This window comes from Falco rusticolus, chromosome 17 (assembly GCF_015220075.1).
Source record: "Falco rusticolus isolate bFalRus1 chromosome 17, bFalRus1.pri, whole genome shotgun sequence".
Lineage (NCBI taxonomy): Eukaryota > Metazoa > Chordata > Aves > Falconiformes > Falconidae > Falco > Falco rusticolus.
In genome coordinates, this window is record NC_051203.1 from 5,049,297 (window position 1) to 5,067,230 (window position 17,934).

The 17,934-nt window shown below is 45.6% G+C and overlaps 1 protein-coding gene across 4 annotated transcripts in view; it reads left to right on the plus strand.

The window, feature by feature from the left end:
• The window catches only part of SRGAP2 (SLIT-ROBO Rho GTPase activating protein 2), a 111,449-nt gene extending 95,169 nt beyond the window's left edge, over nt 1–16,280 (plus strand). For 3 of the 4 annotated variants that reach the window (XM_037410262.1, XM_037410264.1, XM_037410263.1), the window contains exons 19-23: nt 2,138–2,217; nt 6,444–6,624; nt 7,045–7,191; nt 9,329–9,656; nt 12,215–16,280. In XM_037410262.1, the coding sequence (XP_037266159.1) occupies nt 2,138–2,217; nt 6,444–6,624; nt 7,045–7,191; nt 9,329–9,656; nt 12,215–12,598 (1,120 nt within the window). In that variant the 3' untranslated portion in view covers nt 12,599–16,280. Of the gene's footprint in view, nt 1–2,137; nt 2,218–6,443; nt 6,625–7,044; nt 7,192–8,426; nt 9,003–9,328; nt 9,657–12,214 lie in introns of those variants that run through there. The other variant, XM_037410265.1, reaches the window with a different exon arrangement.
• Nucleotides 16,281–17,934: the final 1,654 nt, after the last annotated feature.

Sequence of the window (17,934 nt, forward strand, 5' to 3'; positions counted from 1 at the left end):
AAGAAGCATCTGGTTCCCATTCAAGCCTTCTCATAGCCCTGGTATTTAGATAGTTGTTAGGTTTTGCCCATAGGGCTCCTTGCTGCAAAGCGTGCAAGCGGCAGAGTGAACCGCTGTAGGTGTGTGGGGGGCTGTAGGTGTTGCCCATAGGGCTCCTCGCCGCGAAGCGTGCAAGCGGCAGAGCGAACCCTTGTACTTCAGCTGATCCATCGGGGAGCGGAGCCTGCGATGCTGGCCATCTCCCGGTGCCGCTCCACTGGGCTGAGCCGTCGTGGTGCCGGGGAACTCGCAGACGGTGCTTTGGCGTGGAGGCTGCCCGGGCTCAGCGCCATGGCTCGTGTGCTCTGCGCCTCGTGCCTGCGCTCTCGCTGCGAGCCGGCAGCTGCCGAGGAACTTTGAAACAGCTTGCCTGGGGCAGGGGAGGGTAGGGCAGGGTTCAGAGTTTATGACAAATCCAGGTCTGTGCTGCAGGCGTCTTTGAAATACTGCCTTTGAGTCAAGCCTGGGACTGTGCTGCGTCTGTCTGGCTGAGACTGCACGAGGACAGCGTGGGGAGGGTCCAGGAGCCCTGCATACGGCAAGTGAAACCAGCGGAATCGCAGGGAAGGAGATAGCTTATGGATGCTCGGCTTGCACGGCATTCCGCTGGTGGTACACGCTGCTGGCACTTTCGGGGCCCTTGGGGTGAAACCCAGCAGTCTGGCACTTCCCACTGCAGCATCCCGGGGCTCACGCAACAGAGACACTGAGCCTGCAGCAAGGACATGGTTTTTTGGTGGAAAGTGCTGTTGGATAGGAAGAAACACGTGGTCTTTGTGCAGTATTTGGATCTTTAGCGTTGGCTGTATGCGACATTACTTCACAGTCTGTGTGAAACTTTAGCCCTCAATGCTGTGTTCCTCTCGGGACCTCCGTTTGGCTTCAGATTCTTCTGTAAACTTTATTAAGTAGCATAAAGGCGCTTGCAAAGGACGGGAAAGGTTGATTCCTGAGGTACTGACTCAGAAGATGGTAGGGCAGCTTCGTGTCATGCGGATTAAGCATAATGAGACACCAGAATGATTCAAACACTTTACCCCTTCCCCTTTTTTTCTCTCCGTTCAAAGATTATGGGAGGTGGGCGACCAAAGGGAGAGCCCTGCACGTCCATGATCACTTACTTTAACCGTTGCAAGGCCAAAGCAAGGGATGAAGTTAGCACTGTGTGGAGAGAATTAAAAATCCCCTTTTAACGAGCTACAGCGTAAGAGTGCAGCAAATGCGGTTCTGTCTTTAGCAACAGCGTCTGGTAAGATGAGGAGCAAGCACTTTTTTTTTTTTTCACTTTTTTTTTTTTTTCTCTCCTAAGTCAAGCAGGCAGGGCAGGCAGGCAGCGCTGCCAGCTGGCAGCGGGTCCGGGGAGCTGCTCGGGAGAGGCAATGGATCCTCTTCCAGTTTCCTTTCTGCTCCTGTCCTGAGGGAACTGCTCATGTAGCTTCTTATAAAAACATAACCTTTGGTTGCCACTTGTTGTCTATTGATGCTTTCAAAGCTTTTCTTCATGGAAAACACAAACGAGAACTCTTGGTGGTTTAGGTGCTCTGTAAATAAAGATTCCAGGTAATTAATCTGGCTATGGGAGTTGTTCAGTGGAATGAATGATAAAAGGGAAGGAGGGAGATGACAAACTCAGACCTGGAAATATCATTATGAATTGAGAAATAATTTCCCCTAGGAAGTAGGAAGTGGCAGCTATCTCATCAGACATCTAATGAGCTAATTAGAGCAATGGAGAATACAGCTGAGGCAATAATTCTGGCATGGCGGAGAGGAGCTAGACCCAACATGCCACTGCTGTCTTGACTTCTCAGCATCTCCAGATGTCCAGGTTCTAACACCTGGAGTTGGACCTTTTTGTTAGCATACAAGAAGGTTAAAGAAAATGTTCGGTTTGCTTGATCAAATAAGAACTTAGCTTGATTTCTAGACACAGCGACTTCAGTATGTGCAAATACATCCGCAAAGTGTCTGTCACAGCGGAACCTGGGTATTGACTTCCGATATGGATGTTCCTAGTTAAGTTATCTTTGATTGTTGTAAATGAGGAAACTCAACTTCTGCTGATGTAAAGCACCGTTTCTGTTTCCTTCTGTTGTAGTGAAAGTCCTCATGGAGAGAGAGCCTCGACAGAAGACTCTGTTCAGGACGTTACGGCTGAACACCACACCAGTGATGATGGTATGCAAAATCTATGAACTCCTTGGTTAACGGCTGCAGCCTGCTTGGGGGGGAGGCAGAGAAGGCCGTGCCTTGCAATTTAAGTTCAACGTTGGATCCAAAGTGGAGTTTAAATCTGAATAGTCACTTTAAACATCACATATAGCATTTGATGCCAAAAAAAGTAAAAATGTACAGGCTTGACAGGGACCTTTAGAAGTTACCTGACTATTTTTAAAACATCCCTTCTTTTCGGGAGTATCTCATCTTTGCAGCAGGCCTGGGCACACTCCACACTTGCATGACTGAGCTCATCTGTACCCGAGAAGGATCTTAGAGTTGGAAGTCATGGGGGAAGCGTAGAGCCAAAGGCTGGATATGTTTCAGCATGCACTCCCACTCCCCTCCACATGTGCCAGGCATTTCCCCTGTTGGTAGCTTTGGCAAGGGAATTGGGAGTGGTTTAAGCCCCAGTGGTTCTGCTTTAAGGAAGCAAGGAAAACAAAATCAAAACCAATTCCTCTTCCAATGAGAGCCAGGTTTTAGGGCAGAGGGTCCTGGTGGCCTCTTAGTTATAATTTTTGGCTCTCCTTGAGGAAACTGTTACATTTCTTGTCTGATCCGTGAAAAGGGGTGCCAACGCTGAGAATCTCACAATATTTCCTAAGCAAAAGGTGACACTGCAGTCTTTGAGTGGCTGTCGTTGATACTTCCAAAGCCTCCCCCTGTGATGGGGGGAACAGCTGCATGTGAGCCCCATCCACAGCAGAGGGAATAAGATCCCCAAATCTACTGACCAGCAGGTAAAGCAGACTGACCGCAGCAGGACACAGTATGGTTTTGTTCTTGGGTTTTGGCCCCGTGCAGTTGTCTTAAGTAGGTGCTGCAATGGTTTTATTTGTGATGGCCTCAGTTGTAAAGGTGGGAAGAAGGCAGCATTCCTTAGAATTAGGTGACATCCTTTTTTGAGCTGGTTCTTCAGGAATTTGCTCAATAGCCCTGCCACGTGCTCCTGTGCTGCTTTTTGCTCTTGGCTCCAGCAGTTGCCTCACTAACCTTTCCCATGGCATTGCCGGCTCCTGCTGGCTTCATGGCTCAATGATCTTAAAGGTCTTTTTCAGCCTAAACGGTTCCATGGTGTTCACACACCAGTAACAAAGTAGACCATGTTGAGCACTGCTGGAAACACTGGAAAATCCGTTCTCCCTCACAAGGTCAAGCACTGCCACCCTGACTCCTTACCAAGGTTTGTTGGGGGGAAACACAAAGCCTACAGGAATGAAACACGAGTTTGCCGTCTTGAACCGTGTGTTCTTTCTGAAAAAGTGTTAGCTTCTTAAAAATGCATGAAGACATGTCCTTTTTGAGATTGCTCCTTCTTTAGGTACAGTTACATTTGCTGTGATGAAGGAAAGGCTAACTTCTCCTGCATCTGTAAAGCCTGGGACTAAAGCCTGCAGAGCGATACACAGTGGTGTGTACTTGCACTGATTTCGTATGGGATTTTTAGATCCCTTGTGTGGCTGAGAGGGTACAATGGTGAGAAAATGAGCAGTTAAAAGATTAGAGAAGGACACTGTCTTGCAGCCTCTGGAACTAGATTGCGTGGGGCCCCTGAGCAAGGTAAAATTTGGAGGCGTTTTGGATGGAGTTCTGCAACCTACATGGAATATTCCATAGGAAGCATTTGGGAGGGAGTGTTTGGCAGCAAAGCAGAGGAGGGAGCTGGGCCTCTATCTCTTTGAAGGAGCAACAAGTTCTGGTTAACTGAGTCTCGCGTCCTTCTAATTGAGCTTTGCAGTGTCACACCTCAGGCGTGCTTGTCAGAAGGGCAGCGTACATCTCTGACTCAGTGGGACGGGAGATCATAGGGTTTTCGCACTCCTTCAGTCTTTAGATGTGAGCAAGCACTTGCTCCTGTAGCTCTTCCGTGAGGCTGGCACTTAGTCCTCCCAAAATAAAGCTGTCATCCCAGCCGCCTTCCCTGAAGGGAGGAATTGGTTTGGGGATGGGGGGAGAGGTCGTGTTTTGCAGAGCATCCGTGCTGTTCAGCCAGCCTCGCTGGACAAGCGAGTGGACTCTGCGGTTTGAGACAGGTGTAGGAGGTCAGAAATGCTGATAGACAAGCAGGTCGTATGTTTGTTAAATTATGTGTATGAGTGAAAAGATTTTAAACTGCCGCTTTCCTGCACAGGCTGTCAGACTGGCAAGGGTGATTGTTTGGCTTAGCCTTATAGCTCTTTATTCACACAGCTTTCTTCTCCGAGCATAAGTGTAGTAGGAAAAAGCTACTGGAAATTAGAGTCTAAAATCACTTCTCTGGACGAAAGCCAGAGTCCTAAAAAGCAAATTGGAAACATAAGAAACCTGAGTGCCGCACTCATCTGGAACAATAAACACTTCTTAATGAAACAGATGGAATTTACAAAACCACACTCCCATCCCCTTCGTAAATGGAGGGGGACACCAAAAACAGCATTATCGGTTTTCTAGTGTTATGAAGAAGCTGGCTCCGGAGGCAAAACAAGCAAGGGGAAAGAAGGAGCCAAAACCAGATAACCATGTGCTTTGGGGAGTCTGGGCAAGGCAGCTATCAAGCTGCAAACATGGGCCAGGCTTTTCTCACCCTTGCAAATCACTCGCTGGTTGCTGAGGGCTGATAACGGGATTCGCGTGAGGCCGGCCACGGGCTTACCTGAAACGTGGGATCTGAAGAGTCCTGAGCTGTCTGGTTTAGTAATGGAGAAACTAATGGTTAGAGGTCAGTCTAGTAGATCCTGTTGCTAATTGCCCTCAGCACTTGGTCACTTTGTGCTTTGTAACTACCGATGCTGACGGGGCCCTTTGAGTGATGTTTCTGCCCTGCTCCCCCGGACCAGCTGAGGAGCCGGTGGCACTGCAGCATCACCTCACTCGGAGGGATGTACGCTCTGCGTTCCCCAGCCCAGCTGCTACTTTGCCTGCCTGTGGGCAGCCTTGGAGACCTAATTCTTGAGGAGACCTAATGCTCTCCCAAGGAACAATGGTAAAAGCTGTGGCTCATCTTTGGCCTTCCAGTCCTTTTTGGCTGGCTCTTGTGCTGTAGAAGCTTGCTGCGATGCAGAGGAGATCTCTGTATGGAATGGCCTATCTTTCCTTGTCCAGGAAGAGGAACTACATATTTCTTTCTCCAGGAAAGAACGCGATTTTCATGGACAGCTTGGCTGTGTTAAAGCTCCTTTAAAGTAATTAGAGGCTGAAGTCCACCGGGGCTGTGTGGTTGAGCTCCTCTCCGTTCCCCTGATTCCTGCCTAGAATTGGGAGCTGGCTTAATACATATTTAGACTCAACCAATACCAGATTTTTCTAAGTCTTAAAAATAATCCACATGAATTTCATATTGATTTTTCTGAGCGTCTGAATGCCCATAATTGTCCCCCTGTATAATATCAGAGTGCTACAGGGACCCAGCTTAGCGGCCGGCTGCAGACACAGCATGGCGGTGGTTCTTCTGTGAGCTGTTCAGGTCGGAGCAGTGGGATGGGGGGCGATGTGAGCTCGGAGCGTAGTGCCGCCGTGCTCAGCATGCACGGTGCAGCCCAGGGGAGCAGCTTGCTCTCCTCATCACTGCGCAAACCGCAGCGGTGGAGGCACTGAATGTTTTCGTTTGCTTCCATGACAGTTCGATGAATAGCGTGGCCTCCCGCGGTGCCAGAATCCGGTCTCCTGGGTCAGGTGAACCTCACAGGCAGCAGAAGTTTCCTTCTGAATAGGTGCTTTATTTCTGAAGCAGCTTGGACTCTGAGGATGTTTTCCGCCCTTAAATGCTAATAACAGCTCTACCTGCCCAGGAGGTTTAGTTTAGCTGCCTTTAAGAAAGCGTACCGTAGGCAGATTTTTGTCTGGAACGTACCCGATTGCTACCTAGCTTTGAATTTTTTTTTTTATTTATTTTAATGAGAGACTAATTTTGCCGTTGCCACATCCATCTTTGTACACTCAAATTGATGTAAGTGGGTTTATTGCGTGGAAAATGTGAATGTGTCCACCACGTAGATATTAGGTAAATGCTGAAATTGCAACGTCCTCATATTATAGGGGTTCCCCTCTGAATCTTTCTGCTTCAACCCTCTGCTGCCTTAACAAGCAACACTTTATCCTCTTCCATGCTCTTGTCATACACTGGTTTATGTTAGGTTTAAACTGTCGAATACTTACCTGAGCCCAAGTGTTTAGTGAATTATTGTTTATTCCCTTCTATCTCCTAGAGTGTGAGCCCATAGAAGCAATAGCGAAGTTCGACTACATTGGCAGGACTGCACGAGAGCTGTCCTTTAAAAAAGGAGCTTCTCTCTTACTCTATCAGCGGGCCTCAGATGACTGGTGGGAGGGACGCCACAATGGAATTGACGGCCTTATTCCTCATCAGTATATCGTCGTTCAAGACACGTATGTTATACTTTAAGCCCATCTGCAAGATGGGCTTGCTTAAAACTCAGGTGTGGAATGGAGTGTTTGTGTCAAGATGTTGACACCAGGTGGGGAGAGTTCGTCCTCCCACTGTCCCTGCAAGAAGGGAGTCCTCTTGAAATAAGCAGAGCGCAGAGGTGTAGGTGTCCACGCGTGTGGAGACGTGACACAAAAATTGTTCTGGTGCTGCCAGCCTGTTAAAAGATGCAGAGCTGGGATCTCCAGGTCGCTCACAGAAATCAGGCTCTCTCCTTTGAAAGATACGTAAAGATTCCGAAGAGAAAGGTGCTAGCACAGTGCTGTTGTCCTGTGTGTATATTTACTTACGCAGCGCTGTATTTGAAATTCAGTGCTGCTGGTCCTGTTTTGGTTGTGATTTCCTTCCCTCCTCCTTCCTAGTGAGGATGGTATCTCTGAAAGATCCAGTCCGAAGTCTGAAATAGAAATAAATTCTGAGCCACCGGAAGAAAAAGTGACTGCTAGAGCTGGTGCCAGTTGCCCAAGTGGGGGTCACGTCGCAGATATTTACCTTGCAAACATCAACAAGTAAGAACAGCCTTGCGTTATTTTACTTAACTGTAAGGATCTTGGTGACGAGTCCAGTAGAATACTTCTTTCCCTGAAAAAGATGAACTAATGAGCACTGCCACCATTTTTTCTCTGCTTCCCCCTCTTAAAACTTGCTCATATTTGGCTGTTTCTCTCTCTCTCTCTTTCTCTATCTCTCTGCCACCAGTGTGGCCAATGCTCATTTAAAACCCCACTGGCTTCTTTTCCCTATCCCCAAGGTGCCATCTGTTCCCATTTTCCCAAATATGTCCTATTTTATAAGCTAAGCACACAGAGAAAGGGAGGGGAATAGCAGAATGAGTTCTTGTAATCGTGTGTTCATATTCGTTGTTATGTTCTGTGATTTGTTATGTCTCGTTAAATTTAACATGTTTTGTTTTATGGGGTAGGGGACAATTCCTTCAGAAACTAGTGTCACTTTTTGTGCTAAATGACATACCTTGAGTCCCACCATCTGGCACTGCCTGTAACATTCTTCCGTTTCTCCAGCACTTCTCACCTTAGGTTACTAACCATATGTTTGCAAGTGAAACAACCCACCTCCCTGTTGCTCTAACTTTACCTCCTCAATAAGAAACTGTTACTTTAGCCAATGCTCAACATAGTAAAAAACCTGCAAAATTAAGCTAGTAATAGACTAAATTTCTTGAACTGTTATTAATGATTTTAAAGCAGGCTTATCCCCCGTATCTTTCTCATTATTTCCTTAGTATTAAAACCCCCCACCTCTCCCTATTGTGCAGTGAAGGTGTTAATAATGATAAGTACAGTTTTGTGGGGGTGGATATTTTTAACCTTCAGTTAATGCCTTTACAGGCTACATGCTGTTAAATTAACAGAAATGCATCCTTTTTAAAGGTTTGGACCTGCTAATGTCCTACACAGAGCCTGGCCCTTAGTTTAGGGGAGTTGGCAGAGCTCCACTGATAACATAGCTTCATTAGGTAATCTGCATCAGCTTGGGATCTGGGCTTTCTTTTATGATATTTATTGTCTGAGCCATTGAAGTATGCCATTCTGTCAGTTACGGAAAGATTTGTATAATGAACAGACCTGTGTTGGAGCTGCACCATCTGCTGGTTTTGGTAGCGTTGTATGTAGTGTTTTTAAGAAGCCTGGGTAATGTCCCCTCCAGGTTTTTTCTCCCTTTACTAGGGAAACTGATATTTAGCAATAGTAGCATAAGACTCATTTTGTTGTTTTTTCTTTAGGAATGAATCTTCTGACCTATGTGTGAACAGACTTGGGCAAAATTAAATCAGATGGTTTCGCAATGACAGTTGTGCCACCCACTGAATTATTATTTGGATGCCAAAATCCTACTGGAGTTAACACTTTCTTGCAGTTATTCATGGGGCTGGTGCTATATATAAATGGATCCTTCCCTGTATAATGGATGCCAAGCTTCAGACCTATGGCATAAAGTATTCTGCTGCATTGGCCTTCATATGATTTGAGTGGAATCGTGCTGTCAGTCTGCATGGTGCTGGGGTGGAAACTAAATTGTTTGGACCAGCTTATCCATTTGACATCATCTTTTGGTATATCTGTAGCCCTACGTAGATAATGCCATGTGGTCCTGCTAAGGCAATGAAAAAGAAACATCTATTACCACCAGCAAATATTGGAAATGATCATTAACCCCAACCTATGGGGCTCTTTGCTTGCCAATCTCTGAAAATAATAACTTGATGCCTTGGGCCAGGAGCTTAGTAGACTTATACTGTGTCCTCCAGTCAAAAATTGTAGCTCTGCTCTTCTAATATAATAAAAACACATCATCAAAACCTGTTGATGGCACAGAGGGTTTTTTTTGTTCAAGTATAAATTCTTTTCCTCTTGACCAAGTTAATTACATTCCATCCAAGTTTTCTGTTTTTGCTATGAATGTGCGCAGCTGCCAGGAACTCAGTCTTCTTGTTAGAAGTGTTAATCTGGAATGATTTATAATTCTACTGTTTCACCACGACTCCTAAAATCCTGGGTGTTTTTGTAATCCGGGTATCTTTGTCTCTTCCCATTGTCCTCTGTGTTGTTTTGGGGGGATGTCTTCAAATTACAGCTCGTTATGTGTACCTGCTTGTATTGACTTGTTTTGCTTTTGTGACTGAAGGCAAAGAAAGAAACCAGAGTCAGGCAGCATCAGAAGAGCCTTCCGTCAAAGTGACAGCCATGGACTAGGTAGTTCAATGGCAGAACCAGCCTCCCCAGGAGCCATAGCCGGTTCCAGACCCTCATCTCAGCCCATTATGAGCCAAAGTCTTCCCAAGGAGGTTCCAGATAAATGCTCCATCAGTGGCCACGGCAGCCTCAATTCTATCAGCCGACACTCGTCTCTGAAGAACAGGATAGACAGCCCACAGATCCGGAAAACTGTGACAGCAGGGAGGTCCAAGAGCTTCAACAACCATCGGCCCATGGACCCTGAAGTTATTGCACAGGTAAGTTGGAGTGGTTTGCTTTGGAAACTCTAGCGGATGCTGGATACAATGAGGTGTTTTAATGCAAAGTCTGATGTCATCTCGTACCCCTTCCCTTCTCTCGATGCAGTATTAACTTACTGCACAGCTTGAGTTTCGTCTTCCAGCCTCACTGCGTGTAAGTCACTGAGACGGCTTTCAGGAGCGAAGATAAACAGTCAGGTCCTTCCTCCATAAAGACTTGACCCAGTTCGTTATTCAGAACTTAGTTTCAACAATAAAAACGTCCATTTCAAAAGGTTACACAGATTCCAAAGCTGTCGGCAAAAAAATTAAACAATCATAACTTCAAGACGTGAGCAAAGTCAAGTATTTAGTGTCAATTTAACATTCTCCTGTCAGTTGTGCAGACTTGCCTGTGGTTAGACATTGGAAGCATATGGAGTAGTACAGTCAAAAGAAAAGCAGGCTGCCGAGTTGTACTCACAGCGGTATCTTCGTGTGCTCCCAGGGTCCGGGATGTGATGAGAAACCAACTTTGGTCACGATACTGCTCGTTTTCATTACTTCCTTAGACAAGTGCCTTGAAATGAGGGCAGGCTCCGATGTGGATGTTAAAGCTGTGCTTTAACTTTGCAAAGAGCTCTGCTTTGGGGACTGGCTCTGCACGCTGACCAGGCAACAAGGAAAGAGTCTTTGTGGATTCCTGCTGTGCAGCTCCAAGGCCAAGGTGGTTCTTGGTATTTTTCTTAGTCTTTGCTAGTTTTGAGGCAGGCAAGTTTGAATGGAGATTGTTTGTGCCTGTTCTCTGCATCTCCATTCCCAGGGATCTGTCCCGTCCTGGATCTGTCCCATCCCCGTGTCCGGGACTACACGCTGCCAGAGCAGTGACTGCTGTTAACACAAAACGCGCGTGGTGCCTCCGCATCCCTGCATCTGTGGTTTCACCCGTAGAACAGAAAACAGTTGGAAGTCGGGCTTTGACTCAGACAAGTGACAGCTACTAACGGGGTGAACGATGTGAATGTTACCCATTTCCCTCTCCTATGAAGGATCTTTTATCCCCTTCTCCCCCTCCAAGCGGTTCGTGCCTGCACATGTATGTTGCCTATACCAGCTGTTTGCAGGACGCATGGCAAGGAATGCTTGGGGCTCCGATTACAAAGCCAGCCCTGGGAGACCTGACTTCTCTGCCTGGTGCAGGAGTCTGTAGGTTTCTAAGAAGCTAGGGGAAGAGAGGTGAAAATTAAACATAATTTTTATTGACAAAACAGAAATGCCAAGTAATAAATAGGCCTAAATAAAAATCTGATAAGTTTTCTGGTGGAAAGCTGTATTTTGCCATTACAAATATCTTTAGCCCGTTTGTTACAGTGGAATTGTAATATGTGGTTCTTGTTGTCTCCATATTTCATTGTCCTTCCAAAGCTTCGGTTGACATAAATCAGTTTCTTTCTTTTTTCAATTAAGCTCCAACTAAAGTTGTTCTGTCTCCTCTTCCTGCCAGAATGTTAACTCCGTTGTTTTCACTGGAGAAGAGTCTGGGGAGAAAAAGAAAAAGGGGAGGGAGGTGTGGAAAAAAAGTGTTAAATCAGGGTTTCTCTTTGCCCTGTCGAATCTGTTCAAACACCATCTAATAACCACGGTGCATTTTATGTCTTTTCCGAACTTCCTAAGTAAATCTGCCTGGCCTCCAGATAGACGGGGGGTGTCAGATTACTGTCTCTGGTTCCTTCCACCATCCCTTCACTGATTTACCTTCCCCACCCCTGCAAAACCTCTAAGGAAGCTGAAAAGCTGCAGCCAAAGCATGAGTCACCGAACGGCTGAGCTCCTCTGTTCTCTGGTGAACGGGGCGCACCAGTGGGCTCCGCGGTGCGGGCTGCGGCCGAGAACAGAAAAAGCCACGTTGGTATCTCGAACGTTCTTTGTTAACGACTGTAATATTTTAGAAGAGGAAGTAGAAGTGCCACCTTGAATTTCTATCCCCGTTTCTGGTATCCTCCGTGTTTTCTGAAATGCTAAAATTTTGCGTCCTGTGTAATACCTTTCTGGGAAGGGAAGACAGCTGGGCCAGCAGGAAAACCCATGAGGCAGCAAGAACACGCAAGGATTTCGCCATTGGTGTGTGGCCCATCAGCCACTGTCAAAATCATCAATTCTTTCTTCGAGAATTTACTCTCCTGAATCTCACGTGTGAAATAAAGTACAAGAAGCGATGCTAATGCTTTGAATCGTGTGCTGTTCTGTTTGTTGCTGCACTTTGGGATTGTACTCGTCTTTGAAGTCCAAGCAGCGTCAGGACCAATAAAGGACCGGATTAGCATCGAGAAAGTGCTAGTAATGATTCTGATCCCTGTCGATGGAAAATATTACTGCGTATTGGCTTTAGCATGTAACGCTGTGGAGTTTGGCGTGGGTTTCGCTTTGACGCCTAAAGGTCCTTGACCTGCCAGTGGATTTGAGCGTTGGTGTTTACAGGCTGAAAACAAAGACGTCGTTCTCAAAGGCTGGCTTTTATCTCTGTGTTTTTGTGTCGGGGTTCTGTTACTCACTCAGTTTCTCTTTTGTGTTTGCAGGATATTGAAGCTACTATGAACTCTGCCCTGAACGAGCTGCGGGAGCTGGAAAGGCAAAGCAGCGTAAAGCACACGCCAGATGTTGTCCTCGACACCCTGGAGCCTTTGAAAACGTCTCCGGTGGTGGCCCCCACCTCAGAACCTTCCAGCCCTCTGCACACTCAGATCCTCAAGGACACTGAACCAGCTTTCCAGCGCAGCGCTAGCACAGCCGGCGACATACCGTGCACCTTCAGGCCGGTGAAGTCGGTCAAAATGGCCACCCAGGTGAAACCTCCGGCGACGCGGCCGAAGCCGACAGTTTTCCCCAAAACAACCACCACGAGCCCTGGCGTTGCCTCCTCTGCATCTCAGCAGCCCACTGACAAGTCCTGTACTGTCTGATAAACTTGGTGCTGCTCTGTGGATACAGCTGTATTGTTTCAGATGAAGAGAACTCTGCTAAAGACATGAAAATTCCTATTTAACTAATTTTTGGACTTCTGCTGAAGGTTAGTTGCGAACTGCTACTTAACTGCTGGGAGCGCTTCCTGGGAGTGAACTGAGTGGTAACAACCTCGTCCCATGTCCCCGCGTCAGTGATGTTCGTAAGGCAAAACAGTTCACGCCACGCTTAGGAAATCCAGTATTGGGTCACTGTGAAGCTGAGGAGGAAAACACACAAAAAGCGATGAATTGGATCTTGGTTTCTAGCTGATGCCTTGTTCAAGTGTTCGGCCGCTGAAAGAAATACTCAGCGGCATCATGTTTTTGAATACTGGTGTAGTGACTTATATATTCTGTGTTTCATTTATCACAGGGAAACAATAGGATAGATTTTAGTCTATTGCATGTTTTGGTGCCACTGGTTACGTGGAGCTTGGACATGCCTGTTTCTTGTGCATTATTATTATTATTATTATTACGTCGCCCGCTGGTGCCACGGTGGTTAAGGGTCTGTCTCAACTTCCATCACATCCTCTGGTTTTGTTTGTTTGCTCCCCCATTCCTCCCCCCCAGGGCCAAAGCTGTTGGCCATCCAACCTCATGCTTTAGTCGACACTTGTCATGGAAAATAGTTTACTCTGGAACACTCTTAGATTTTGTGGAGTTATACGTAATACGTGTCTGTGCAAATATAAACAAACATGTTCCTAAGGTTTAGGAGCATAAGAAAGAGCCCAGTTGTTGCTTATGGACAATCTAGCTGTTTTTCCCCTTTGCTCTCCCATATTTAAAAACAGCTTTATTGTTTTTCAGTGTAATTTTCAGCCCCATAGGCTGTGATGTGGTGTGTGGTCTCGGGAGACTGAATGTAAAAAAAGCAAGTTAACTTTTGAAAACTAAGTGTACTCTGACGGGAGTTCATTTACTAACGCACACATTCTTGTTTTGGTCACATATCAAGATGGATCCTTACCAAAATCCCAGTTACAAGCACTGTAAAAACTTCAGTCGGAAGTTCTCAAGCTTTGTATCTGCTCCCTTTTTCTGGTTGCAAACGCTTCGGGCAGTGGCTGTGACCGCTGTGACCTGCTTTAGGGATCTCCGCTCTTATAGAGCGGCGTAGGAGCCGCTGCTGGGGACGGTGATGTGGCAGCATGCAGCTTCTGGAGTGGCTTCCCGACGTGTTCCTTGGTAGACTGGCATGCCTCCGTAGGACTCCGCAGCCATGTGAATGAATTCTAAGTATTTGTATTTATATGGTAGGCAGCAAATGCTTCAGCCGCTAGCAGGCTGCATGAACTCTTTTGTACTCTACTCGGAATTTTCCACAATGCTAACGTTTATTTAATTTTAAAAAAAAGAAAAATTAGGGAAAAAAAAAACCAACAAAACAAAAAAAGGCGTGTGCCGCTTTACAACGGTAAAGAAGATCTCGCAGTCCTGCAAGAGAGGAGACTCTGGCTGACCTTCAGTTCACCTGGTTCCCCAACTTTTCTGGGATTTAAAAAAAGCTGCACATCTTAAGTTTTCATCAAATTCAGGCAAGGACAAGAAAAGAAAAGTCATTTTTCTCTCCCATTTAGCTGAGTTTCTTTTAAATTTGTGGGTTTCTCACAGTTAGCTTCCTTGTGACTGCCATGTTGTTTTAATTGGCGCTTAGTAATTAAAAAAGAAGAAAGAAAACTTACGTTTCTAAGAACAGTTTGAGATGTACTTTTCTGATTCATTTAGGATGTTACTCGAAGAAAGGAACAGGGCTTTATGGTGTCCCTGTCCATCCCCACACACCCCCCGTCTCTACAGAAGTAAAATATCCATATTGATGATGGTTTTTAGAAACGCCAACTTTCTCTGTGTCCTAAATTGAGAACATATGAAAACTGGGGAACATGGGAAAGCTTTTGGTGAGAACGCTCTTTATTATTCACTTCTCCTTAGCTGATCTGTAGCAGCAGTTCCCCTTGGGAAGCGCCGCGGTACGTGTGAGACTGTCACTGGACCTTACCCTGTTCCTCGCGCAGGGGAAGATCCCCAACAGTGCGACCAGCGACCTTCGTTCTCAGGTTCTGATGGACTTCTGCCACCAAGGAATCACTTGTTCTTTTGGGGAAAAACAGAATTAAACTTGTAATTTTTTGCTCAGGCAGAACTTTCTGGCATTTACTTTTAAGTAGGGAGTTTTTTGGTTTTATTTTCTTTTTTGGTCGTGAAAGACCAAAGCTAATCTGTGTCAGGAGCAGGATCTCTGTAAATTTACTTCCGACTCATTTGTAATGCCTTATTTTCTTTATATTTTTATGCCTAGCATTCATGTTTCTAAGAATAAGTGTCCAGCCACGCACAGCACATTTGGAAGAGATGCTCTTTTCTATCTTCGAGGTCTGAAGTATGAATGGAAATTAAGAGATTTAAAAAAAAAAAAAGATAAAAAAAAAAAAAAAGACTTCAGGTTACTGTAACAGCAACTGTCTGTATATGAATTACTGTGCTTATCTCTAGCATCCACAGCTCTGGGACAATCCTACTGTCAAGGGGAATATGCTTAGCAGGATAACCTGTATATCGAGCAACTCAACTGGAATTTTGGTGTGCACTGTGATTGACACTTACACTTACAGCAAGCAATATGGCAGGCTGAAGATCGTCCTTCCTCTTCCACCTGCTCTGGGTCTGGCCAGCCAGCAGAAAATTCACGCACACGCGCGCACACACACACAAACACACACGTGGGAGAGCAGAAAAAGCGGGGGGCGGGGGGGGGGGGAGGAACTTTTAGCTTCTGTGCTTCACTCTGTGAACACACAAGGCTGAGAGAACATTTGCCACAAGTGTTTTATGACCAGTCGCTGCGGGAGAGGTGGGAAAGAGTAACTGGAAATGCTGGCACTGCTCCCTGCAAAACCAGCGGGCAGCTTGTAGGAGAGGGCGACGCAGGGTGGACAAGGACGACACGGTGGTTTGCTTGGGGAGGTATCAATGTTACTTCATATCTTCATATTCCGAAGAAATATTAGCTCTTCCATGGAAATTCTCTTTCATGACTTTTATGTAATGTTTGTGTCAAATATAAAGACAAGAAGTGTTTGATAACTGGAATAACGTTATGTCTGTTTGATAGTGCTTTGTATGAACAAAGAGTTCTTGTTCATCAGATGTTGGATTGAAATAATCCAAACCAAAACTTTTAAAATAAAATTACGATTTTAGGTGATCAATCTTAATAGTTTTTGAAGCTCTAACCTTTTATGTTTTATTTCCCTAGTTGGGAATTGAGCAGTGTGCTTTAACGATCGCGAAATTTCTGCCTCTCCGAGGTAATCCAAAGGCTCGCAGTTTATAAATTGTAAATTTGTTCTTCATGTCAAAGCAGTGGAACATGAGCAAACTCTCTCTATCTGTACTGGATATTTTGTTTCAGTGAAAATGATTAATTAGAGTACACTGTGACAGCAGGAAAAAAAATAATTGTTGTATATGTATGTATTTTGATACCTGTTCAAAAAGAGTCTTTGGGTTTCCTGTGATGAATACCTCATATGTTGGGTTTGGGGAGTTTTTGTTGATTTTTTTTTTTTTCTTTCTTTCTTTCTTTCTTTCTTTCTTTTAAGGCAAGATTGTTCTTGCATAAAAGTAGGTTAAGATAACCAACTTCTCATAAATTTATTTACCGAATCAAAACACTTCAGAGTTTGGCAAGAAATTCTATCTGTTCCAGCCCCCCACCTTGCCCTTGGTGCAGAGCAAGTGGTCGCCTGGCTGCTCGCCTGCGCGCGTGGAAGAGCTCTAGCAATATTAAGACAAAAGAGGTGGTCATTGCAGATGGAGTTTGCTGCCTTATTTGTGTGTCAAAACCTCAAATTCAGTTGAACTCAGTTGAACGTTGTATAGGTTTTGTTAAGCATTTGAGAGATGTTCTTCGATAGAAATTGATGTCTCTAGTTAGCACTTCAGATCCTTTGCAGACTGTACTGGATGGACTGGAATGCTCTGTCGCCTGATGAAATACATATTGTAGGAACACGTAAAGGAGGCTGTGCTCTCAGCAGGGCATAGTTGCTAGTAAGGCAATAGTAATGATGGAAAAATACCCATTGAGGCGATTCGTCTGCTCAGCTCGGTAAGAAGCGGAGCTGCCTGGTCCCTATCCAGCGCATCAGGCTTCGGTGCTTTACCCCTCTTGAGTTTGGGTGCGTGGTGCTGGTCAGTGGGCCAGGCTGGGGGTGCCTGTGCCGGGCAGGATGGAGCCCTGGCTGTATAGGGGTGTGCTGTGAAGTATAAGTACGCTTACTCACTGGTCTGTGAACTGCATGCTAGGAAAACTGCTTTAAAATTAAACAAAACAAAAAAAACTAGAAGGAAAACAGAAGCATTTGGGCACTCCCATCACTAATGAGCCTGTCCAGAACAGAAATTGAGTTTTAACAAGCTGGGGATTATTTATTTTGAGAGATTTTTTTTAATTTTTTTTTTTAGTTTTCACACCAATAATTAGCCTTTTTGCGGGCTAATCTGGCCTTGGCTACCATCCCACAAATGCAGTTGTAGAGATAAAGCTGTTTCTTTAGCGGATGGGTAGCGCTGGAGGCGGTGTGGAGGGCAGTGATGCTCACTCTCCTGGCTGGATCTCTGCGGGATGCTTCCAGCCTCGGGGTCTGGGCAAACGCCAAGCTCTGGGGTCTGAGCTTTACATATCCCTTTCAAAGATCATTCTCTCTCCAGATCAGCTTTCTGCTTCTCTCTGCGTGTGTGTGTGTGTGTGACAACCTGGTACTTGGGGGGGGGGGGGGAGGAAAAAACACAAAAAAAAAAAAAAAAAAAAAAAACACAAAACCCAAAAAACAAAAAAACAAACCAACAAAAGAAAAAAAAATACTTGACCCGCTGCCTTGTGCCCACCAAGGCTCGAGGGGGTGCAATGGTCTGGGGGTGGTTGTAATCGCTCTGCCTCCACCGCCCGCCCTGCCAGAGGGCAGATGAATTATTTTCCGGGCTTGGTTCTAGGAGGCTATTTCGGTGCATCTAGAGATGCCGAGACAGCGATGCAAGCCCTGGAAAATGTGAGGTGGTGGTTTGGAGTTTGGTTGTGTGGGTTTTTGGTGGGTTTTTTCCTGTTACATTTTGTGCTTCCTATAACGTAGTTTGAGACAAGAGAGTGTTGTTTTTTTCAACGATGGGCCAAAAAGAGGTGAAGGTGGAGAAGGGAGGGCAGCTCCCTCCTGTACTAATACTTGATCTACCAAGCTTCATACAGGGTAAATATTTAGCAGTTTGCAATGGAAATAATAGATAGACCC